General features: G+C 45.1%; 1 protein-coding gene across 1 annotated transcript in view; it reads left to right on the top strand.

Moving 5' to 3' along the window:
- dnah2 (dynein, axonemal, heavy chain 2) overlaps positions 1-24,030 on the top strand; it is a 234,031-nt gene extending 210,001 nt beyond the window's left edge. Inside the window, exons 70-87 of the mRNA XM_036957925.2 lie at positions 4,027-4,326; positions 4,447-4,580; positions 6,113-6,257; positions 7,320-7,519; positions 10,284-10,410; positions 10,772-10,958; positions 12,754-12,902; positions 13,396-13,579; positions 13,937-14,127; positions 14,290-14,481; positions 14,808-14,992; positions 15,399-15,639; positions 15,761-15,912; positions 16,078-16,192; positions 21,303-21,479; positions 22,855-22,929; positions 23,112-23,262; positions 23,562-24,030. Of these exons, the coding sequence (XP_036813820.2) occupies positions 4,027-4,326; positions 4,447-4,580; positions 6,113-6,257; positions 7,320-7,519; positions 10,284-10,410; positions 10,772-10,958; positions 12,754-12,902; positions 13,396-13,579; positions 13,937-14,127; positions 14,290-14,481; positions 14,808-14,992; positions 15,399-15,639; positions 15,761-15,912; positions 16,078-16,192; positions 21,303-21,479; positions 22,855-22,929; positions 23,112-23,262; positions 23,562-23,716 (3,060 nt within the window). The 3' untranslated portion in view covers positions 23,717-24,030. The remainder of the gene's footprint in view (positions 1-4,026; positions 4,327-4,446; positions 4,581-6,112; positions 6,258-7,319; positions 7,520-10,283; positions 10,411-10,771; positions 10,959-12,753; positions 12,903-13,395; positions 13,580-13,936; positions 14,128-14,289; positions 14,482-14,807; positions 14,993-15,398; positions 15,640-15,760; positions 15,913-16,077; positions 16,193-21,302; positions 21,480-22,854; positions 22,930-23,111; positions 23,263-23,561) is intronic.
- Positions 24,031-27,214: the final 3,184 nt, after the last annotated feature.

The following is a 27,214-nucleotide window of genomic DNA, read 5'->3' as shown; positions in this document are numbered from 1 at the left end:
TGATGTATAATAAATACTGTACCCTCTAATCACAGCCTTTAGAGATTCCCAAAGGGTGGAGTCGTCAACATCCCCCGTGTCGTTAGCTCCGAGGAAAAAGTCAACCTGCTCCTTCAAATACTGACAAAAAGACTAATCTTTCTAAGCGCCACGGTCGCCGACCTGTCGACATAGTGTAGAGTTTCAGCACCATGGACAGAGGAGAGTGGTCCGCAATTAGAATAGGGTGATAGGTAACCGATGCAGCTGCTGAAATTAGTTTGGAGTCGAACAAAAAAAAAATAAATCTTGAATAGGATTTTTGAACTGATGAAAATAAAGAATAATCCCTATATGTTGGGTGCGTCAGTCTCCAAATATAAAAAATGTTAAGGTTTGTCAACAATGTATTTAGACAGGCACTGGCATTTGATTGTTGAAGTGACCTTGATAGTTGTTTATCTTAAAGAGGATCTAACGTACAGTTAAAGTCACGTCCAACAATAACACTTGTTTTTCCTTTGCTACCCGACTGGTATATCTGACCGATTCAGCCGACTCGTCGCTTGGCCTGAGCGGAGCGTTTAATATGAGGTTCTCTGAAGAAGTGATTTAAGATGAGAAAAAACCTTAGCTCGTTTCACCACATGACCTAAGACATTGCAGTTCCAGCTGACTATCTTTATTCCACCAGGTCTACTCTGTGCTCCGTCACTATGTGGCATTTCTTATTTTAGAGCAAATTGTTGCTGTCATACAAAGCCCAAAAGAAAAACGTCCTGCCGTACTGGAGCTTGTCGTGCCACCTGTATTAATAAATGTGAACATAAAACTCAGACACCATCCCCCCTCCCGTCCCTTTCTGGAGTGACTTCCCCAAACAAAGCACTCCTTGACTAACAAACAAACTTTAGGGTGTCTAGATGTAACCGATGTGAAATGGCTAGCTAGTTAGCAGGGTGCGCGCTAATGGCGTTTCAATCGGTGACGTCACTCGCTCTGAGACCTTGAAGTAGTTGTTCCCCTTGCTCTGCAAGGGCCGCGGCTTTTGTGGCCCGATGGGTAAAGATGCTTCGTGGGTGACTGTTGTAGATGTGTGCAGAGGGTCCCTGGTTTGAGGCCAGGTTGGGGCGAGGAGAGGGACGGAAGCTACACTGTTACATAGACATACAGTTTGAACTAACTCGTCGTCTGTAGATGCTCCTCATATAAACTAACATTAAATAACACTTAACTCTCACGTTGAAGGCCAGCATCCCGGAGCAGCCTCTTCACTGTTAACGTAGAGTCTGGTGTTTTGCAGGTACTATTTAATGAAGCTGCCAGTTGAGGACTTGTGAGGGGTCTGTTTCTCAAACTAGACACTTGTCTTCTTGCTCAGTTGTGCACTGGGGCCTACCACTCCTCTTTCTATTCTGGTTAGAGCCAGTTTGCGCTGTTCTGTGAAGGGAGTAGTACACAGCTTTGTATGAGATCTTCAGTTTCTTGGCAATTTCTCGCATGGAATAGCCTTCATTTCTCAGAACAAGAATAGATTGACGAGTTGATACATTAGCCTTTTAAAATGATAAACTTAGATTAGCTAACACAACGTTCCAGTGGAACACAGCAGTGATGGTTGCTGATAATGGGCCTCTGTACGCCTATTTATACAGTGCCTTGCGAAAGTATTCGGCCCCCTTGAACTTTGCGACCTTTTGCCACATTTCAGGCTTCAAACATAAAGATATAAAACTGTATTTTGTTGTGGAGAATCAACAACAAGTGGGACACAATCATGAAGTGGAACGACATTTATTGGATATTTCAAACTTTTTTAACAAATCAAAAACTGAAAAATTGGGCGTGCAAAATTATTCAGCCCCTTTACTTTCAGTGCAGCAAACTCTCTCCAGAAGTTCAGTGAGGATCTCTGAATGATCCAATGTTGACCTAAATGACTAATGATGATAAATACAATCCACCTGTGTGTAATCAAGTCTCCGTATAAATGCACCTGCACTGTGATAGTCTCAGAGGTCCGTTAAAAGCGCAGAGAGCATCATGAAGAACAAGGAACACACCAGGCAGGTCCGAGATACTGTTGTGAAGAAGTTTAAAGCCGGATTTGGATACAAAAAGATTTCCCAAGCTTTAAACATCCCAAGGACCACTGTGTAATATTGAAATGGAAGGAGTATCAGACCACTGCAAATCTACCAAGACCTGGTCGTCCCTCTAAACTTTCAGCTCATACAAGTAGAAGACTGATCAGAGATGCAGCCAAGAGGCCCATGATCACTCTGGATGAACTGCAGAGATCTACAGCTGAGGTGGGAGACTCTGTCCATAGGACAACAATCAGTCGTATATTGCACAAATCTGGCCTTTATGGAAGAGTGGCAAGAAGAAAGCCATTTCTTAAAGATATCCATAAAAAGTGTCGTTTAAAGTTTGCCACAAGCCACCTGGGAGACACACCAAACATGTGGAAGAAGGTGCTCTGGTCAGATGAAACCAAAATTGAACTTTTTGGCAACAATGCAAAACGTTATGTTTGGCGTAAAAGCAACACAGCTGAACACACCATCCCCACTGTCAAACATGGTGGTGGCAGCATCATGGTTTGGGCCTGCTTTTCTTCAGCAGGGACAGGGAAGATGGTTAAAATTGATGGGAAGATGGATGGAGCCAAATACAGGACCATTCTGGAAGAAAACCTGATGGAGTCTGCAAAAGACCTGAGACTGGGACGGAGATTTGTCTTCCAACAAGACAATGATCCAAAACATAAAGCAAAATCTACAATGGAATGGTTCAAAAATAAACATATCCAGGTGTTAGAATGGCCAAGTCAAAGTCCAGACCTGAATCCAATCGAGAATCTGTGGAAAGAACTGAAAACTGCTGTTCACAAATGCTCTCCATCCAACCTCACTGAGCTCGAGCTGTTTTGCAAGGAGGAATGGGAAAAAATGTCAGTCTCTCGATGTGCAAAACTGATAGAGACATACCCCAAGCGACTTACAGCTGTAATCGCAGCAAAAGGTGGCGCTACAAAGTATTAACTTAAGGGGGCTGAATAATTTTGCACGCCCAATTTTTCAGTTTTTGATTTGTTAAAAAAGTTTGAAATATCCAATAAATGTCGTTCCACTTCATGATTGTGTCCCACTTGTTGTTGATTCTTCACAAAAAAATACAGTTTTATATCTTTATGATTGAAGCCTGAAATGTGGCAAAAGGTCGCAAAGTTCAAGGGGGCCGAATACTTTCGCAAGGCACTGTATAATACATAAAAAAAATCAGCTGTTTCCAGCTACAATAGTCATTTACAACATTAACAATGTCTACACTGTATTTCTGATCAATTTATGTTTTTCTTTCAAAAACAAGGACATTTCTTAGTGACTCCAAACTTTTGAACAGTTGTGTATGTCCAGGACCCAAACACCCTCCCTCCCTCCCCTCTCCTTTGTTCTTTCTCTCCCTCTCTGACCTTTCACTCCTCTCTCCAGCTGCTTTTAGCCTAGTCTCATCAGCACCACTCTACTCCAATGCACTCCTATAATACATCCAAAACGCTGACATTTGGGGACAATTGGGCAATGGCTTTAGCAACGGTAACAGACATGTAGTGCTGAGCCATTAATCAAAATGTCACAGATTTTTTTGGTTTTTAACAACTAATTGATCGAGTGGGTTCAATTAGTTGAATTTCTTTTTTTTTTTATTCTGTGAGCTCAATGCGTACGGTGCGCTGCTGTTTCTCTAGAGATAAATCAGAACATGCCCGAACTGTGTGATGTAGTAGGAAGTTGTAGTTTCCAACAGGAAACGTGAAACAGCAGGCGTGAAACAATGTCTACTCCTCTGTCTGACCAGGCTTTTTTGTGCGGTCGTTTTTCACTGTTTGCTTTTTCTTCTCTCATTCACTGGACTGTCTTCGCTCTCTTTCTCATCTCTCATTTTGCTTTCATGCTTTCCATCACTAGTATTTGCTTTTGTTTTGTTTGTTTATTTGTCTTGGTCTCTCCCTCTTTCTTTCTCTCGCTTTCTCCCTCTCAGGGTCTGAAAGTGATAGACCTTCAGATGCCAGACTTCCTGCGTATCTTGGAGAATGCGGTCCAGTTTGGTTCTCCAGTTCTGCTGCAGAACGTCCAGGAGGAACTGGATCCCTCGCTGGCCCCCATCCTCAACAAGTCTCTCACACACGTCGGTGGAAGGCTCCTGCTGAAGTTAGGTGATAAAGAGGTGGAGTACAGCCCAGAGTTCAGATTCTACATCACCACCAAGCTGTCCAACCCTCACTACACCCCCGAGATCTCCACCAAGACCACCATCGTCAATTTTGCTGTCAAGGAGCAGGTCGGCACATGTGTTTGTGTGTGTGTAATCTTTGCATTTGTATGCGTAATCTGTGTATGCAGATGAGTGTGTTTCGACATGTCCACATATTATATTTTGAACCTTGTGTATATATGCCAGGGCCTGGAGGCTCAGCTCCTAGGGATCGTGGTGAGGAAGGAGCGTCCAGAGTTAGAGGAGCAGAAAGACTCTCTAGTCATCAACATTGCCTCTGGCAAGAGGAAACTACAGGAGCTGGAGGACGAGATCCTCAGGTACATTTACATTTGAGTCATTTAGCAGACGATCCTATCCAGAGCAACTTACAGGAGCAATTAGGGTTGAGTGCCTTGCTCAAGGGCACATCAACAGATTTTTTACCTAGTCGGCTCATGGATTCGTACCAGCGACCTTTCGGCCCAACGCTCTTAACCGCTAGGCCAACTGCCACCCCATACTACACTACTATACATACTACACTACTACATACTACATTACTATACATACTACATACTACACTACTATACATACTACCCACTACTATACATACAACACACTACACTACTACACACACTACACACTACATTACTATACACACACTACTATACATACTACACTACTATACATACTACACTACATACTACACTACTATACAATACTATACATACTACACTACTATACATACTACACTACTAGACATACTACACAACTATACATACTACACAACTATACATACTACACTACTATACATACTACACTACTATACATACTACACTACTATACATACTACACTACTATACACACTACACTACTACACATACTACACTACTATACATACTACACTGCTACATACTACACTACTACATAATACACTACTATACACACTACACTACTACATACTACACTACTATACATACTACCCACTACACACTACACTACTATACATACTACCCACTACACTACTATACATACTACCCACTACACTACTATACACACTACACTACTATACATACTACACTACGGCATACTACACATACTGCTATACACACTACACGACTACATAATACACTACTATACATACTACACTACATTACTATACACACTACATACTACACTACTATACATACTACAATACTATACATACTACCCACTACACTACTATACATAATACACTACTATACATACTACACAACTATACATACTACACAACTATACATACTACACTAATATACATACTACACTACTATACACACTACACTACTATACATACTACACTACTATACACACTACACTACTACATAATACACTACTATACATACTACTATACTACACTACATTACTATACACACTACATACTACACTACTATTCATACTACACTACTATACATACTACAATACTATACATACTACCCACTACACTACTATACATAATACACTACTATACACACTACACTACTACATACTACACTACTATACATAATACACTACTATACACACTACACTACTATACATACTACACTACTATACATACTACACTAATAGTAAATAGTAATACTACACTACTTTATTAGACTGACCCAACTGTCTGTTAATGTCCTAGCTACAATTTCCACATGACATTTTAGTCATGTTCTAATCATTTTATTATTTCCGTTATTTTATTCAGAATTATTTACAATACGTGCATTTAAATAAAAAAAGAAACAACCATATACAGTAGAATGATCTTCCCAATTAAAGAAAAGTGCTGGTAACCATCACTGTGCTAGAAAAAGTTTTTTTTAAATAATAAGTGTATGTATTGCAGGCTGTTGAACGAGGCAACGGGTTCTCTCCTGGATGATGTTCAGCTGGTGAACACCCTGCAGACATCTAAAGTGACGGCCACAGAGGTCTCGGAACAACTGGAGACCAGCGAACTGACTGAGATCAAGATCGACACGGCCAGAGAGGTGAGGAGGGAGGGAGGGAGGTAGGGAGGGTAGGAGGGAGGGAGAGAGAGTGGGAAGGAAGGAGGGGGTGAGGCGGGAGGGAGAGGGTAAGGAGGGAGAATGGGTGTGAGGAGGGAAAGAGGGGGTCAGTCGGGAGGGAGAAAGGGAGAATAGAGAGGTGGAGGGAGGGAGGGTAGGAGGGAGAAAGGGAGAATAGAGAGGTGGAGGGAGGGATGTAGGGAGGGTAGGAGGGAGAAAGGGAGAATAGAGAGGTGGAGGGAGGGAGGTAGGGAGGGTAGGAGGGAGAATAGAGAGGTGGGGTGAGGGAGGTAGGGAGGGTAGGAGGGAGAATAGAGAGGTGGGGTGAGGGAGGTAGGGAGGGTAGGAGGGAGAAAGGGAGAATAGAGAGGTGGAGGGAGGGAGGTAGGGAGGGTAGGAGGGAGAAAGGGAGAATAGAGAGGTGGAGGGAGGGATGTAGGGAGGGTAGGAGGGAGAAAGGGAGAATAGAGAGGTGGAGGGAGGGAGGGTAGGAGGGAGAAAGGGAGAATAGAGAGGTGGAGGGAGGGATGTAGGGAGGGTAGGAGGGAGAAAGGGAGAATAGAGAGGTGGAGGGAGGGAGGTAGGGAGGGAGAAAGGGAGAATAGAGAGGTGGGGTGAGGGAGGTAGGGAGGGTAGGAGGGAGAAAGGGAGAATAGAGAGGTGGAGGGAGGGTAGGAGGGAGAAAGGGAGAATAGAGAGGTGGAGGGAGGGAGGTAGGGAGGGTAGGAGGGAGAATAGAGAGGTGGGGTGAGGGAGAAAGGGAGAATAGAGAGGTGGGGTGAGGGAGGGTAAGAGGGAGAAAGGGAGAATAGAGAGGTGGAGGGAGCAGGACAGAAAGAGTGCTGACAGAGCAGACATTGTCTTACACTGCATAAAGGTCCTTAAAGTTGTATAAATGACTGTAGACATAACACAACATTATGTATCTTTATGTCAGGTATATTAGCTTTATAACCGCTACATCATCTAAGTTAAGTGTTACTGACCATGTCAAAATAAATGTCTGTTTTCATGAAAGCCATATATCCGTGTCCTCCCCTCTAGGCATACCGTCCTTGTGCCCAGCGGGCCTCTATCCTGTTCTTTGTATTAAACGATATGGGCCGTATCGACCCCATGTACCAGTTCAGTCTGGATGCCTACATAGACCTGTTCAACCTCAGCATAGAGAAGAGTCAGCGCTCACACAAACTGGACGAGAGGATCGCCAACCTCAACGACTACCACACATACTCTGTCTACAGGTACAACATAATATAACCTCAACGACTACCACACATACGCTGTCTACAGGTACAACATAATATAACCTCAACGACTACCACACATACCGCTGTCTACAGGTACAACATAATATAATATCAACGACTACCACACATACTCTGTCTACAGGTACAACATAATATAACCTCAACGACTACCACACATACTCTGTCTACAGGTACAACATAATATAACCTCAACGACTACCACACATACCGCTGTCTACAGGTACAACATAATATAACCTCAACGACTACCACACATACGCTGTCTACAGGTACAACATAATATAACCTCAACGACTACCACACATACCGCTGTCTACAGGTACAACATAATATAATATCAACGACTACCACACATACTCTGTCTACAGGTACAACATAATATAACCTCAACGACTACCACACATACTCTGTCTACAGGTACAACATAATATAACCTCAACGACTACCACACATACCGCTGTCTACAGGTACAACATAATATAACCTCAACGACTACCACACATACGCTGTCTACAGGTACAACATAATATAACCTCAACGACTACCACACATACCGCTGTCTACAGGTACAACATAATATAACCTCAACGACTACCACACATACCGCTGTCTACAGGTACAACATAATATAACCTCAACGACTACCACACATACCGCTGTCTACAGGTACAACATAATATAACCTCAACGACTACCACACATACTCTGTCTACAGGTACAACATAATATAACCTCAACGACTACCACACATACCGCTGTCTACAGGTACAACATAATATAACCTCAACGACTACCACACATACTGCTGTCTACAGGTACAACATAATATAACCTCAACGACTACCACACATACTCTGTCTACAGGTACAACATAATATAACCTCAACGACTACCACACATACCGCTGTCTACAGGTACAACATAATATAACCTCAACGACTACCACACATACTGCTGTCTACAGGTACAACATAATATAACCTCAACGACTACCACACATACCGCTGTCTACAGGTACAACATAATATAACCTCAACGACTACCACACATACGCTGTCTACAGGTACAACATAATATAACCTCAACGACTACCACACATACCGCTGTCTACAGGTACAACATAATATAACCTCAACGACTACCACACATACTCTGTCTACAGGTACAACATAATATAACCTCAACGACTACCACGCATACTCTGTCCTACAGGTACAACATAATATAACCTCAACGACTACCACACATACTGCTGTCTACAGGTACAACATAATATAACCTCAACGACTACCACACATACGCTGTCTACAGGTACAACATAATATAACCTCAACGACTACCACACATACCGCTGTCTACAGGTACAACATAATATAACCTCAACGACTACCACACATACCGCTGTCTACAGGTACAACATAATATAACCTCAACGACTACCACACATACTGCTGTCTACAGGTACAACATAATATAACCTCAACGACTACCACACATACGCTGTCTACAGGTACAACATAATATAACCTCAACGACTACCACACATACCGCTGTCTACAGGTACAACATAATATAACCTCAACGACTACCACACATACCGCTGTCTACAGGTACAACATAATATAACCTCAACGACTACCACACATACGCTGTCTACAGGTACAACATAATATAACCTCAACGACTACCACACATACGCTGTCTACAGGTACAACATAATATAACCTCAACGACTACCACACATACCGCTGTCTACAGGTACAACATAATATAACCTCAACGACTACCACACATACGCTGTCTACAGGTACAACATAATATAACCTCAACGACTACCACACATACGCTGTCTACAGGTACAACATAATATAACCTCAACGACTACCACACATACGCTGTCTACAGGTACAACATAATATAACCTCAACGACTACCACACATACGCTGTCTACAGGTACAACATAATATAACCTCAACGACTACCACACATACGCTGTCTACAGGTACAACATAATATAACCTCAACGACTACCACACATACGCTGTCTACAGGTACAACATAATATAACCTCAACGACTACCACACATACGCTGTCTACAGGTACAACATAATATAACCTCAACGACTACCACACATACCGCTGTCTACAGGTACAACATAATATAACCTCAACGACTACCACACATACCGCTGTCTACAGGTACAACATAATATAACCTCAACGACTACCACACATACGCTGTCTACAGGTACAACATAATATAACCTCAACGACTACCACACATACTCTGTCTACAGGTACAACATAATATAACCTCAACGACTACCACACATACCGCTGTCTACAGGTACAACATAATATAACCTCAACGACTACCACACATACGCTGTCTACAGGTACAACATAATATAACCTCAACGACTACCACACATACCGCTGTCTACAGGTACAACATAATATAACCTCAACGAGTACCACACATACCGCCATCTACAGGGACTGAACTCGGATAATGATAGGAATGATGATGAATTTTGGAATAATGTGCATTTAAATGTGAAGCTATTATACAGGACCAACAGTTTTGAAGTAGGAAACAAAAGAACACACGGACCATACTTTAGATACTAGATACAGATTACCATAGAGATACAATAGAGTCCTGTACTGTTTTACCTCTTCGTCCAGTGTGTGCACCACCGGAGTTTGATCAAGCCGCTCCCCGTCTTCTCCAGGTACACGTGTCGTGGTCTGTTTGAGGTCCACAAGCTGCTCTTCAGTTTCCAGATTTGTGCCAAGATCCTGGAGGTGGCTGGTAAACTCAACATGGAGGAATACAGCTTCTTCCTCAGGGGAGGATTGGTGAGACACACACACACACACACACACACAGATATGCGCGCGCACACACACACACAGATATGCACACACACACAGATATGCGCACACACACACACACACACACACACACAGAACAGACTGAATGTGCCATACAATTCATCACAATTGTATTAATCCTATGAGGATTAATGGGGAAGGCTTTGTCAAGCACACAGTTGGTCAATAAATCTTCCTCAAGCAGCAGACTCAGACGCGTGTTACAAGAGCTAGTACTGACTGGGCAGCTATACAGGTGCCATCAAAAATATAAAACACATCCCTTGAAATGTATTTATCTCTCCCCTCCCTCCCCTCTCTCTCTCTCTCTCTCCCTCCCCTCTAGGTTCTAGATAAAGAGAGTCAGATGGAGAACCCGTGTTCTAGCTGGCTGGCTGAGTCGAACTGGGACAACGTGACAGAGCTGGACAAGCTGGCTAACTTCCACGGCCTCATGGCCTCCTTTGAACAGTACCCCCGAGACTGGAACCTTTGGTACACGAGTGCCGGGCCTGAGACCGCACAGCTACCTGGTGAGAGGGGTAGGGTTGGGAGAGACCGCACAGCTACCTGGTGAGAGGGGTAGGGTTGGGAGAGACCGCACAGCTACCTGGTGAGAGGGGTAGGGTTGGGAGAGACCGCACAGCTACCTGGTGAGAGGGGTAGGGTTGGGAGAGACCGCACAGCTACCTGGTGAGAGGGGTAGGGTTGGGAGAGACCGCACAGCTACCTGGTGAGAGGGGTAGGGTTGGGAGAGACCGCACAGCTACCTGGTGAGAGGGGTAGGGTTTGGAGAGACCGCACAGCTACCTGGTGAGAGGGGTAGGGTTGGGAGAGACCGCACAGCTACCTGGTGAGAGGGGTAGGGTTGGGAGAGACCGCACAGCTACCTGGTGAGAGGGGTAGGGTTGGGAGAGACCGCACAGCTACCTGGTGAGAGGGGTAGGGTTTGGAGAATCCCATCTTGTTATCTTATGTGCAACAGTTGGGTACCCTCTCTCTCTCTCTCTCTCACAAAAGTTCCAAAAGAATAAAGACATTTCAAATGTCATATTATGTTTATATTCCGTGTTGTAATGATGTGCAAATAGTTAAATTACAAAAGGGAAAATAAATAAACATAAATATGGGTTGTATTTACACTAGTGTTTGTTCTTCACTGGTTGACCTTTTCTTGTGACAACATGTCACAGATCTGCTGCTGTGATGCACACTGTGGTATTTCACCCAGTAGATATGGGAGCCTATCAAAATTAGAATTTTTGAGAATTTCTTTGTGGATCTGTGTAATCTGAGGGAAGTATGTGTCTCTAATATGGTCAAACATTTGGCAGGTTAGGAAGTGCAGCTCAATTTCCACCTCATTTTGTGGGCAGTGTGCACATAGCCTGTCTTCTCTTTAGAGCCAGGTCTGCCTATGGCGGTCTCTCTGAAAAGCAAGGCTTTGTTCACTGAGTCTCTCTTTCTCTCCCTCTCTCCGTGCTGAAGGACTATTGATGCCTATCACGTAGCAGTGTGTGCCTCTGTCACTATCACTGCTTTATGTCATCATGTTAATTAAATCACACAAAGTTCAGCTCAATATTAGTAGAATTACATGATGGAACTTTTCCTCCCGGCTTGCCATTAAAATCTATTGTTTATCTAAAACCCATTTGCCATTCATGCAAAATTCATTGTGATTCATTGTGGTTTTAACACCGGGACTTTAGTTGCGAAGTTTAGTTATCACTGGTGTTGCTGAAAACACCCAACCAACGCTGTGTCTCTGTCTCCCCTTGTCACCTTCACCTTCAATCCTTCTTCTTCAACCTCACTGTCTTTCTGTCTCCTCCCCCATCCCTCTCTATCCCAACCTGTCTTTCTTCTCCCTCCCGACCTCTCTCTCTTCTCCCTCCCGACCTCTCTCTCTTCTCCCTCCCGACCTGTCTCTCTTCTCCCTCCCGACCTCTCTCTCTTCTCCCTCCCGACCTGTCTCTCTTCTCCCTCCCGACCTGTCTCTCTTCTCCCTCCCGACCTGTCTCTCTTCTCCCTCCCGACCTGTCTTTCTTCTCCCTCCCGACCTGTCTCTCTTCTCCCTCCCGACCTGTCTCTCTTCTCCCTCCCGACCTGTCTCTCTTCTCCCTCCCGACCTGTCTCTCTTCTCCCTCCCTCCCTGTCTCTCTTCTCCCTCCCGACCTGTCTCTCTTCTCCCTCCCTCCCTGTCTCTCTTCTCCCTCCCGACCTGTCTCTCTTCTCCCTCCCGACCTCTCTCTCTTCTCCCTCCCGACCTCTCTCTCTTCTCCCTCCCGACGACCTCTCTTTTTCCGTCCACCCTCCCCACACCAGGTGAGTGGGAGAATGGTTGTAATGAGCTCCAGAGGATGTTGATCGTGCGCTCACTGCGGCAGGACCGCGTCGCCTTCTGCGTCGCCGCCTTCATCATCAACAACCTGGGATCACGTTTCGTGGAGCCGCCCGTACTCGACATGAAGGCTGTGAGTGGGTGTGTCGGTGTGCATATGTGTGTGTGCGCGCGCGCGTGTGTGTGACGAGACTGTGAGTGACACTCGGAGGAGACTGTTTGATCCCCCCCCCTGCTCTCTGTGTCACTGTCTCACTGCCACGCTGACACGTTCAGCCTCGATGACAGCTGAGGGATCTGGCACAAGATGGCTGCCAACCAGAGCCAAGATGGATCCCCTGCGTTGTGGAGGTGGTCCATTTTGAGATGGGTCATTCCGGCCTTCTGGAGTTATTCCTGACCACTTGACCTGAACAGGAAAAACATTTGTTCCCAGTAATCCTCTATGTATTGATGTGAAAGCACTTGGTAAAAAAGTTTCACATTTGTCACAAACCCAATTGGGGGATGATACTTGCATCCTACTGCCATCAACTGTGACCATTAACAAGAACTGTACTAATACAATAGTAATTTCTCTCTTGGTCCTCCCCTGATATCTGCCACTGTGTTGATGCTTCCCCCAGGTGGTGGAGGACTCGACCACTAAGACTCCCCTGATATTCGTGTTGTCTCCGGGGGTGGACCCTACAGGAGCCCTGCTACAGCTGGCTGAGGCCTCAGGGATGAGCAGGAAATTCCATGCCCTCTCCCTGGGCCAGGGTCAAGCCCCCATTGCCACACGCATGATCAAAGAGGGAGTGAAGAGCGGTACGGATTTCCCTTTCTCTCTCTCTTCTCGGCGTCTGTTTCTCGTTCACCGTTGATAGTTACTTTGCTGAGTATTCATAGGACTCCTCTCTCTCTCTCTCTCAATCTATATTTCCTCTCTCTCCCCCATGCCCTGTTTGTGGACTGCAGTGTCATTTGTTATGTTCTATCTGGCTGTCACTTCCTGTAGCTTGTTGTGATTTCAGACACACCTCTCTATACTTGACCAAATGTCATCGCCATACATCAGATTGTACTCGTAATACATCAGTACTGTTGTTTTTGGAAAAGTTGATTTTTAATATTGCTTCTCCTCCACTCTTTCCTCTATTCTCCTCTCCCACTCCCACTCCACAGGTCATTGGGTGTTCCTGGCTAACTGCCACCTGTGTCTGTCCTGGATGCCCCAGCTGGATAAGTTAGTGGAACAGCTGCAGGTGGAGGAGCCCCATCCTGACTTCAGACTGTGGCTCAGCTCCTCTCCTCACCCTGACTTCCCCATCGCTATCCTGCAGGCCGGCATCAAGATGACCACCGAACCGCCTCGGGTAGACAGAGAGAGGATATACACTACTGTACTCACACATACACGCAGGCACACACTTTAAGAGAACACATCTAGATACACACACATTTTCAGAATGATCTACTCTCTTTTGCCTTTGCCTCACTCAATTCTCTCTCTCTCTCTCTCCCTCTCTCCCTCTCAGGGTGTGAAGTCCAATATGAAACGCCTGTACCAGCTGGTGACAGAGGCTCAGTTCACACGCTGTGCCCGGCCTGTGCTCTACAGGAAGCTGCTCTTCGCCCTCTGTTTCTTCCACAGCATCCTCCTAGAGAGGAAGAAGTTCCTACAGCTGGGCTGGAACATTATCTACGGCTTCAACGACTCTGACTTCGAGGTAAGTCACACGCACACACACACAAAAATGGCTTCCAGTCGCAGTCTTAAAACTATCCACAACTTGGATCTTTCTACTTGGTAAAAATAGTCAATTAGGAGAGGGGAATGTCAGGTATTTCTGAGTCTGATATGGATTGTGAAGATTTGATGTTGAAGAATGCTTGAAAACGGTGACAGAATTTTTCACCTACTCCTTTCCTTTGTAAGACAATGAAGACTAACAAAATTCTGACCACTCTACATCCTGTTGCGTGAGACCAAAAGCAGTGTATAAATCACCCCCTAGGGGTGCTAACAGCAGGCGTGTCCTCATCCCTTCTCCAGGTTAGTGAGAGTCTGATGAGTCTGTACTTAGATGAGTACGAGGAGATCCCCTGGGACGCCCTCAAGTACCTGATCGCCGGGGTCAACTACGGCGGTCATGTGACTGACGACTTTGACAGACGCCTGCTCACCACGTACATCAACGACTACTTCTGTGAGGCCGCCGTCGCCGCGCCATTCTTCAAGTGAGGATGACACGCGTGTACAAACACACACAGCGATACACACACACACACACACACACACAACTGTCTCTTTCACTCTCTCTCTCCTCAAACACACATAAAGATCTAGTCATGGCAGAGCTTACTGCGGCTGCTGTCTGGTTACAGGTACTCATAAAGACTGAGGACCGTGAGCACCACCATGTGGCCAGTGTTGATATTACAGTCACTCTGAGGAGTCCAGCCCTGTTGCTGCTTATTCCTGCCTATCCAGTACTTTTTAAGGGTCAATTTGGGATTGGACAACAATGTTGTACTGTAATACTTTCCTCTCCTCTCTCTCTCTATCTACTACATCCCCCGGGACGGGCCCTAGTCCTCCTACAGGGTTATGTAGTGTTAACAGTCTCTTCTCCCCTCTATCTAGACTCTCCTCTCTCTCTACCTACTACATCCCCCGGGACGGGCCCCAGTCCTCCTACAGGGAGTACATCAGCCTCCTCCCAGCCACGGAGCACCCTGAGGTGTTCGGCCAGCACCCCAACGCCGACATCGCCTCCCAGATTGCTGAGGCCAGGACCCTGTTTGACACCCTGCTCTCCCTGCAGCCCCAGGTCACTAGTGGAGCTACTGCCGGAGCAGCTGCCGGGCCCACCAGAGAGAATAAGGTGGGTGGGGGGGGGGGTTTACAGTTTGAGGCTGTGTCATGTGTGTGTGTGTGTGTGTAGCTCTGTATTTTCTGCATATTTACTATCAGTAAGAGTTTCAGTCGCTCCCCTCTCTCTCCAGGTATTGGAGTTAGCAGCAGACGTGCTGCAGAAGATCCCAGGCCTGATAGACTATGAAGGGACCAGAGTCCTGCTGGCTGACGACCCCTCACCTCTCAACGTGGTCCTACTGCAGGAGATCCAGAGATACAATGCCCTGCTACACACCATCAGGTAGGACAGACAGAGAAGGTGGGGGGGGGGGGGGGGGGGTGGTACGTAGGTGGTTTGTGCAGGGGTGTGTAGCTGCAAATGTGTGTGTAAAAACAAATTACTGGATGGATAATTTCACTGAGCGTGCGTGTGTGTGTGTGTGCGTACGTGCGTGTGTGTGTCTAGGTCGTCTCTGATAGAGCTGGAGAAGGGGATCAAGGGTCTGGTGGTGATGTCTAGCAGCCTGGAGGAAACATTCCACTGCATCTTCGACGCCCGAGTCCCCCCACTTTGGGTTAAGGTAGGACACACACACACACACACATACATACATACACACACACACACTCATGGATTGTTACAGGTCATAGACACACACAAAAAACACACATTTACCATTTATCTCAAGGCATTTGATTCTGCTGTAGTAACTGCCCCAGCGGCAGCAACATCACTAGTATCTGCCCTTGTGCTATCGTGATTGCAACATCTACACATCATTCATGCAACCAGGCACCATTCTATTATGTGAGCACAGCGATATCAACAAATCTGTACATCAAGATCATGTTCAGATAACCACTTTTAGCTGGAGGGAATGGCAGCCATTTTACGGGCTCTTGACCACTTGTGCTATTTTGTGTATTTGTTTGCACTGGTCTTAACTCTCGTTTCCTATGACCGAAAAGAGCTTCTGTTCATCAGAACAGCCATCACTAACCTCGATTTGGACTAGGACTTCTACTTCAATGAGTCGGAGGTGAATGACATATTGATTAACCTCAGACCAGGCCCTAATCCCTGTCACTCGAAGGTGAAGACGGCACTGTAGAGGCCGCCTCGGGCACCCTGATGAGACTTCAGCGGCAAATTAATGAATCACCTCTACCCTCTGTTCTATTGGCGAATGTAAAGTTGCTGGAGAATAAACTGGATGTGCTCCCTTCGGACATTAGGAACTGTAAATACTATGCTTCTCGGAGTCATGGCTGAACAAGGACATGAATAATATACATCTAGCTGGTTTTTCTATGTATCGGCAGGACAGAACGGCAGAGTCCGGGAAGATCAGGGGGTTTGTGTGTGTCTCTTTATTAACAACACCTGGTATGTGATCTCTAGTATTAAGGAAGGCTCGAGGTTCTGCTCACCCGAGTTAGAATACCCCATGACAAGCTGTGGACCATACTATTTACCACGAGAGATCTGTATTTTTCAGCACTGTCTATTTACAACCACAAACTGATGCTGGCACTAAGACCACACTCAACGAGCTGTATAGGGCCGTAAGCAAACAAGACCATGCTCATCCAGAGGCGGCGCTCCTAGTGGCCAGTAATGTTAATGCAGGAAAACTGAAATCCGTTTTACCTCATTTCTACCAGCATGTCACCTGTGCAAATAGAGGAATTACAACTCTAGATCACCTTTACCACACACACAGAGACACATACACATCTCTCTCTCGCCCTCCATTTGGCAAATAGGGCCATAGCTCTATCCTCCTGATTTCTGCTAACAAGCAAAAACTCAAAACAGGAATTGCCAGCTCAATACAGAAGTGGTTCGATGAAGCGGATGCTAAGCTACAGGACTCTTTCGCTAGCACAGATTGGCATATGTTCTGGGATTCATCTGATGGCATTGAGGTGTTTACCACATCGGTCACCGGCTTCATTAATAAGTGCATCGACGACGTTGTCCCCACAGTGACCATACATACGTACATATCCCAACCAGAAGCCATGGATTACAGACAACATCCGCACTGAGCTAAAGGCTATTCGGAAAGTATTCAGACCCTTGACTTTTTCCACATTTTGTTAGGTTACAGCCTTATTCTAAAAATTGATGAAATCGTTTTTTCCCCTCATCAATTCACACACAATACCCCATGATGACAAAGCAAAAACAAGTTTATAGATTTTCTCTTGCTAATTTATATATATATATATATATATATATATATATATATATATATATATATATATATATATATATATATATATTTTTTTTTTAAATCAATACCACATTTACATAAGTATTCAGACCCTTTACTCAGTACTTTGTTGAAGCACCTTTGGCAGCGATTACAGCCTCAAGTCTTGGGTCTGACGCTACAAGCTTGGCACACCTGTATTTGGGGTGTTTCTCCCATTCTTCTCTGCAGATCCTCTCAAGCTCTGTCAGGTTGGATGGGGAGCGTCGCTGCACAGCTATTTTCAGGTCTCGCCAGAGATGTTCAATTGGGGTTCAAGTCAGGCCCCTGGCTGGGCCACTCGTCGTCATTCAGAGACTTGTCTCCAAGCCACTGATGCGTTGTCTTGGCTGTGTGCTTAGGGTTGTTGTCTTGTTGGAAGGTGAACAGTCGCCCCAGTCTGAGGTCCTGTGGGCTCTGGAGCAGGTACTTTGCTCCATTTATCTTTGCCTCGATCCTGACTCCCAGTCCCTGCTGCTGAAAAATAGACCCACAGCGTGATGCTGCCACCACCATGCTTCATCGTAGGGATGGTGTCAGGTTTCCTCCAGATGTGACACTTGGCATTCAGGCCAAAGAGTTCAATCTGGGTTTCATCAGACCAGAGAATCTTGTTTCTCATGATCTGAGAGTCTTTAGTTATGTTTGGGCAAACCTCAAGCGGGCTGTCATGAGCCTTTTACTGAGGAGTGGCTTCCGTCTGGCCACTCAACCATAAAGGCCTGATTGGTGGAGTGCTGCAGAGATGGTTGTCCTTCTGGAAGGTTCTCCCATCTCCACAGAGGAACTCTAGAGCTCTGTCAGAATGACCATCGGGTTCCCAGGCGGCCAGCTCTAGGAAGTCTTGGTGGTTCCAAACTTCTTCCATTTAAGAATTATGGAGGTCACTGTGTTCTTGGGAACCTTTTAATGCTGCAGAGATTTTTTGGTACACTTCTTCAAATCTGTGCCTCGACACAATCCTTTAATACATTTGCAAACATTTCTAAAACCTATTTTCGCCATTATTTTTTTTGTCATTATGGGGTATTGTGTGTAGATTGCTGAGGAATTGTTTTTATTTAATCCATTTTAGAATAAGGCTGTAACATAACAAAATGTGGAAGAAGTCAAGGGGTCTGAATACTTTCCGAAGGCACTGTATGTCCTGATTGCCTAGTGACTTTTACCCCTACACACATGTAGAATCTGTATTACTTCAATTACCTCAACTACCTCGTTCCCCCGCACATTGACTCAGTACTGGTACTCCTTGCACATAGCCTCCTTATTGTTTCTACTGTGTTACTATTTCCTTTTTTATTCTGCAAATATTTGTCTTACTTTTTAACTCTGCGTTGTTGGCTAGGGGCTCGTAAGTAAGCATTTCACTGTAAAGTCTACACCTGTTGTATTCGGCACGTGACCAACAAAATGTGATTTCAATTTGACTTTAGAGGAATGTTCTGCTGATAGACACAGTGAGGTTGAATTGATGACGTTACATATTCAGCCTCATACCTAACAACAAGACAACCCACAGACACTATCAAGGCAGAGCAGCAGCTGTTGATGGTACATAAAGATCCATTCCCTTATGTAGCATTTAATACCATACTTTCCCCAAAACACGCTTCCATGGTCAAATGAATGGTCAATCTGGGTAGTGGGGACATACCCACTGGGCACAGACGTCAATTCAATGTCTATTCCACGTTGGTTTAACGGAATTTCATTGAAATGACGTGGAAACAACGTTGATTCAACCAGTGTGGGCCCACTGGGACAGTCCAGTATTAGTGTGATTTATAGAAGAACATGGAGGCTGTCAGAAGCCATCTCGGCTATGTCAAAGGGAGCAATCTGATCGGACTGGAAAACGTCAGTGTGTGAGCCTGGGGCAGGAGAGGGGGGAAGGGACACGCACATACTCACACATGCGCCCGCGCGCACACACACACACAGATCCACGTTTTCTAGGACGAGCGAGGCAGCCTGGCCAAAATTAAAGCCATGAGTCTGAGGGAGCAGAAATATAATGACAGTCTGCCATGCCTGCCAGGGGTGAATGGAACATGGACAGACGGACGGAAGGAGAGAGAGCAAGAGAAGGAGGGGGGATAGTGTTCTAGAAGGGGTTGTTGTTCATCCCCGGAGCAGGGACAGGGAGAGAGAGAGGGGCAATCAATGAGAGAAAGAGAAGGGGAAGAGAGCGAGAGAGACAGGCAATCAATGAGAGAAAGAGAAGGGAGAGAGAGCTTGACAGACAGGGGAAAAAATAGTGAGGAAAGCAGAAGGAAGTAGGGGACTAGATATAGAGGGTAGAGTAATGAGGCAGTGGAGTTGAGAGAGAGAGAGACACAGCTGGAGCTGAAGCATTAATGGCCATCCTGTCCTCCTCTCATAAAGAGGGGGCCAGTAACAGGGTAGAGCAGGCCTCTTTCCCTCTCGCTCTCCCTCTCTCTCTGTCCCTTTCTCTCGCTCTCTCACTCTCTTTCTCTCTCTCCCCCTCTCCCTCTTTCTCTGTCTCTTTCTCGCACTCTCTTTTTCTCTCTCCTCTCTCTCTCTCGCTCGCTCTCCCTCTTTCTTTTTTCTCTCTCTCTCTCTCTCCCTCTGTCTCTCCCTCTGTCTCTCCCACTGTCTGTCTCTCTTTGTCTGGCTGTACTGTAATAGTCAGCACTGGGCTGGTTGGGCTTTAGGAAGGGAACTGGAGCAGAGACAGCAGGTTTACTCTACTTATTACACTGCAATTACCCCCCCAGCTTCCCCTCAGCCCCAGATACGGCATTGTGACTTTGTTTAGGCACCAAGTGTCCACCTGATGACCCAGTGGACCAGACACACACACAGGCAGACACGCACACCCACACACACACACAGCCACACACACACACACACACACACACACAAGGGCGCACCCACATAAACATAAACTGCCCTCAATGACCCCTCTGAAGAGACACACACACACTCCTTTTTTCATCCGCCCCATCCCCCAACACGCAGTAGAATCTCTGGCAGACCACAGCGGTCTCACTGACTACTGGAACGAGTTGTACACTGTTTTAATGAAGAATTGAACCTTAGGACATAATAACAGTTGGATTGTGTTTCCAGTTTAGTGTGTATGGGGTCAGTCAGTAGAAAATGAGTGTTGCTTCCCAAATGGCACCCTAATTCCCTACCCTAGTGCACTACATATGTAGTGCACTGTATTGGGCATAGGGTGCCATTTGGGAGGTAGTCTGTGCAGGCAGGATGATGGGTTAACGCACCTTCAATAACAGAACACTGACTCACTGAGTACAGGCCTAGAGGAACCGAACACTACAGGTTCATATGATGCTGCTGGGACAGTTACTATAGCAGGACAGCATATACTATTGACGTTGCTGTGTGTCTCTGTCTCTTTCTTTGCCTGTCTGAAGTGTCTTGTCTCCTCCGTCCTCCTCAGGCATACCCGTCTTTGAAGCCGCTGGCATCGTGGACCAGGGACCTGTGCCAGCGCGTGGAGCAGTTTGCCCGCTGGGCAGAGACGGCCCACCCCCCTACCCTCTTCTGGCTCTCTGGCTTCACCTTTCCCACTGGCTTCCTCACCGCTGTGTTACAGTCGTCCGCACGTCAGCACAGCGTGAGGCCACACACACATACTGAACCAGTCAAAAGTTTGGACACACCTACTCATTCAAGGGTTTTTCTTTATTTTTACTATTTTCTACATTGTAGAATAATAGTGAAGACATCAGAACTATTAAATAACACATATGGAATCATGTAGTAACCAAAAAAGTGTTAAACAGATCTAAATATATTTTAGATTCTTCAAAGTAGCCACCCTTTGCCTTGATGACAGCTTTGCACACTCTTGGCATTCTCTCAACCAGCTTCACCTGGAATGCTTTTCCAACAGTCTCTTGAAGGAGTTCCGACATGGAGGCAGGTAGACTAGTGGTTAGAGTGTTGGACTAGTAACCGAAAGGTTGCAAGATTGAATCCCCGAGCTGACAAGGTAAAAATCTGTCGATCTGACGAAGGCAGTTAACACACTGTTCCCTGGTAGGCCGTCATTGAAAATAAGAATTTGTTCTTAACTGACTTGCCTTGTAAAATAAAATAAAAAAACATATGCTGAGCAATTGTTGGCTGCTTTCCTTCACTTTGCGGTCCAACTCATCCCAAAGCATCTCAATTGGGTTGAGGTCAGGTGATTGTGGAGGCCAGGTCATCTGATGCAGCAATCCCAACACACCTCCAGGCTGTGTAAGTGCTTTTTCACCAAGAAGGAGAACTCTCCTAGATAGCAATAGCACTTACACAGCCTGGAGGTGTGTTGGGTCATTGTCTTGTTGAAAAACAAATGACACTCCGACTAAGCGCAAACCAGATGGGATGGCGTATCTCTGCAGAATGCTGTGGTAGCCATGCTGGTTAAGTGAGCCTTGAATTCAAAATAAATCACTGACAGTGTCACCATCACACCTCCTCTTTCATGCTTCACGGTGGGAACCACACATGCGGAGATCATCTGTTCAATTACTCTTCGTCTTCATAGTTGATGTCTTCACTATTATTCTGCAATGTAGAAAATAGTAAAAATAAAGAAAAACCCTTGAATGAGTCGGTGTGTCCAAACTTTGGACTGGTACTGTTTATTTATACACACACACACCAACACAAACACGTACACAGCACAGACCCCTTACTCTGCACACTCACCAAACACAACGACTGAGAAAACGTTCAAACTGTGTTCACAAACTAACCAAAACTACTCTATACCGCACACCCTCGTAAAATGCTGCACAGGAGTGGGTCGTGTTTGGTTTCTAATTATGCCCACAAAATAACTTTCTAAGGATATGCAGTACCGCTGTCGGGATAATAAAGAGTACTTGAACTTCAACCTTGCCAAGTTAACCTCTAAAGTAAAATGTTCACTTCGTCATGCGTTGAGGTCAATGGGAGACTTAGTGAAAATCTGACTAACACTTATGTATTACCCACAGGTGTCAGTGGACACTCTATCCTGGGAGTTTATTGTTGCGACAGTGGACGACAACAACCTCCTTTTCCCACCCAAGGTGAGACACCCGTTTTCACTATAAATCAGTGTCCTTTTCTTCACAACTCTTTTCCCTCAATGTGTCTAGTTTAGGGCTCGGAATACTCTTCCTGGTCAGACCGCATGGTCAGAAGAAAACCCTAATCTATTGTAAGTCATGCAACTTTCTCCTTCTTCCTCCCTCTTTCCTCCCCTCCTCAGGACGGGGTGTTTATCCGGGGGCTGTATCTGGAAGGGGCTGGCTGGGACAAGAAGAACTCCTGTCTGGTGGAGGCTAAGCCAATGCAGCTGGTCTGCCCCATCCCCACCATCCACTTCAAACCTGTTGAGAACCGCAAGAAGATAGCCAAGAGTAAGACAAAAAAAATAAAACATCTCTCTCTCTCTGTGTCTCTCTCTCTGTTTCTCGTTCTCTCTGTGTGTCTCTCTCTCTCTCTGTGTCTCTCTCTCTCTCTATGTGTCTCTCTCTCTATGTGTGTCTCTCTCTCTATGTGTCTCTCTCTCTCTGTGTTTCTCTCTTTCTCTCTCTCTCTGTCTGTATCTGCCAAGTGACTGATGTGTGTGTGTGTGTGTGTGTGTGTGTGTGTGTGTGTGTGTGTGTGTGTGTGTGTGTGTGTGTGTGTGTGTGTGTGTGTGTGTGTGTGTGTCTAGGTATGTACTTGTGTCCATGCTACTACTTCCCAGTGCGTTCGGGCGATGGGGGAAGACCCTCCTTTGTGGTGGGGGTGGACCTGAAGTCTGGAGCTGTGCCTTTTGACCACTGGATCAAGAGAGGAACCGCTCTGCTCATGAGTCTAGACAACTAAGTGGCTACACACACACACACAGTATACACAACCTTCATGCACATCTCGGAATCACACTGTATTAATGAATACAATAATCTTAAGTAAAACACACACATTCTCCACCACATGCCTCTTGAATAGTCATTTGAATATTTTCTATGTTCATTTGCATCATTCTTGTTATTTATGTTAGGGTTTTATTTGTTTAAATATATTCAAATTCCTCAAAAAATGTACTGAAATGATAGTACTTTATTCTAATATTTTTTAATAATTAGAATAAAATATGAATTAATTAACTGATTTTGCAAATAAAATAAATGTTGATTTACTCTTTGGGGTATGACTGATATGGTTGTATCAAGGACTCCCACATTGCTCTATTTTCAACTCCTCATGATTCACTTCCTAATACAGCACTACATCACTCTTTCCACTGTGACCCCTTTTAACCTGCTGAAAGAGCTCTCCACAATACATTAAAGGCACACACACGCACACACAGAGACAGGACACAGACATTACATCACACACACACTTGAATAAATAGACCATCTCTTCATTGTAATTATTATCTGGTAATTATTCAGACACACAGACAGACTAGATGTATTATCCACAGTAGAACCTTGTACCCCTTTTTTCGTGATCAAGTTTTTATACTTTTTTGGTTGACAGGACAGAAAAACCCAAACCAACAGACATTACACATACACACATTTATCTCAGACTTCCCTTCCCACCTACAGGACCTGCTTATCTGAGTGCATACAGTGCCTTCGGGAAAGTATTCAGACCCCTTGACTTTTTCCACATTTTGTTACGTTACAGGCTTATTCTAAAATGTATATATTTTTTAAATGTATCCTCAGCAATCTACACACAATACTCCATAATGATAAAGCTAAAAACAGTTTTTTTTGCCATTTTTGCAAATGTATAAAAAATGCAAAACAGAAGTACCTTATTTACATAAGTATTCAGAACCTTTGCTAATGAGACTTGAAATTGAGCTCAGATGCATCTTGTTTCGATTTTATTTATTTTATTTAACATTTATTTAACTAGGCCATTAGTCATCCTTGATTGGAGTCCACTTGTGGTAAATTCAATTGATTGGTCATGATTTGGAAAGACGCACACCTGTCTATATAAGGTCCCACAGTTGACAGTGCATGTCAGAGCAAAGACCAAGCCATGAGGTCAAAGGAATTGTCCGTAGAGCTCCGAGACAGGATTGTGTCGAGGCACAGATCTGGGGAAGGGTACCAAACAATTTCTGCAGCATTGAAGGTCCCCAAGAACACAGTAGCCTCCATCATTCTTAAATGGATGAAGTTTGGAAACACCAAGACTCTTCCTAGAGCTGGCCGCCCAGCCAATTTGAGCAATCGGGGGAGAAGGGCCTTGGTCAGGGAGGGGACCAAGAACCCAATGTTCACTCTGACAGAGCTCTAGAGTTCATCTGTGGAGATGGGAGAACCTTCCAGAAGGACAACCATTTCTGCAGCAAATAAAAGGCAATAAAAGGCACATGACAGCACTTAAAGGACTCTGACCATGAGAAACAAGATCATCTGGTCTGATGAAACCAAGATTGAACTCTTTGGCTTGAATGCCAAGCATCACGTCTGGAGGAAACCTGGCACCATCCCTATGGTGAAGCATGGTGGTGGCAGCATCATGCTGTGGGGATGTTTTTCAGAGGCAGGGACTGGGAGACTAGTCAGGATCGAGGCAAAGATGAACGGAGCAAAGTACAGAGACATCCTTGATGAAAACCTGCTCCAGAGCGCTCAGGACCTCCGACTGGGGGCGAAGGTTCACCTTCCAACAGGACACACAGCCAAGACAATGCAGGAGTGGCTTCGGGACAAGCCTCTGATTGTGCTTGAGTGACCCAGCCAGAGTCCGGACTTGAACCCGATCTAACATCTCTGGAGAAACCTGAAAATAGCTATGCAGCGACGCTCCCCATCCAACTTGACAGAGCTTGAGAGGATCTGCAGAGATGAATGGGAAAAACACCCCAAATACAGGAGTGCCAAGCTTTTAGCGTCAGACCCAAGAAGACTTGAGGCTGTAATCGCTGCCAAAAGTGCTTCAACAAAGTACTGCGTTAAGGGTCGGAATACTTATGTAAATGTTTACATTTATGTTTACATATTTATTTTTATAAATTATTTTTTGCTTTGTCATTATGGGGTATTGTGTGTAGATTGATGCGGGAGAACAAATGAATCCATTTTAGAATAAGGCTGCAACGTAACAAAATGTGGAAAAGGGGAAGGGGTCTGAATACTTTCCGAAGGCACTGTATATCAAATAAGTGATTTTAAACTGCCAAGTGTTGTAGTCCATATTAACATTGTCTGACTTTGCGCCGTGCATTCAAGAGATTGGTCATTCAAGTTGAGCTATGACCAGGAATGAGGAAATTCATTGCTGGTGTGGCAGAGTGTGTGGGGCTTGCCATCGTATCGTAAGGCAACCATTTTCTTGGCTGCTATTAGTCTGGCGAGCCAACTCCTTCTATGCCTGTATGTTAAGTTAAGTGAAGACTCATCATTAAGCAGTAGCACGTTGCAAAGACATGGAATGCGTTTGGACAAAATGCTTGATAATGATGAAGCCACTGATTGCCAAAAGAGCACTCCCAGACTGTATGAATGAATGTGCCATGAGAACTCTGGGTGCTTGAACTCCTTGATCTTCCTTAGTGACATCTGGATGTGAATGTCTCTGTGTGTTACGGTGTGAAATGTTGTTTACCTGTGCAGGGATTTTTCTGCCATTGAAATCCATTATATGTCCATTACATACTGTGGGGCAAAAAGTATTTAGTCAGCCACCAAATGTGCAAGTTCTCCCACTTAAAAAGATGAGAGGCCTGTCATTTTCATCATAGGTACACTTCAACTATGACAGACAAAATGAGAAGAAAAAAAATCCAGAAAATCACATTGTGGGATTTTTAATGAATTTATTTGCAAATTATGATGGAAAATAAGTATTTGGTCAATAACAAAAGTGTATCTCAATACTTTTATATACCCTTTGTTGGCAATGACAGAGGTCAAACGTTTTCTGTAAGTCTTCACAAGGTTTTCACACACTGTTGCTGGTATTTTGGCCCATTCCATGCAGATCTCCTCTAGAGCAGTGATGTTTTGGGGCTGTTGCTTGGCAACACGGACTTTCAACTCCCTCCAAAGATTTTCTATGGGGTTGAGATCTGGAGACTGGCTAGGCCACTCCAGGACCTTGAAATGCTTCTTACAAAGCCACTCCTTCGTTGCCCGGGCGGTGTGTTTGGGACCATTGTCATGCTGAAACACCCAGCCACGTTTCATCTTCAATGCCCTTGCTGATGGAAGGAGGTGTTCACTCAAAATCTCACGATACATGGCCCCATTCATTCTTTCCTTTACACGGATCAGTCGTCCTGGTCCCTTTGCAGAAAAACAGCCCCAAAGCATGATGTTTCCACACCCATGCTTCACAGTAGGTATGGTG

Source organism: Oncorhynchus mykiss, chromosome 21 (assembly GCF_057628025.1).
Source record: "Oncorhynchus mykiss isolate SJ-2025 chromosome 21, ASM5762802v1, whole genome shotgun sequence".
In the NCBI taxonomy this organism is placed as follows: Eukaryota; Metazoa; Chordata; class Actinopteri; order Salmoniformes; family Salmonidae; genus Oncorhynchus; species Oncorhynchus mykiss.
Note: the sequence above shows the minus strand (reverse complement) of the source record. Positions and strands in the feature narration are given on the sequence as shown.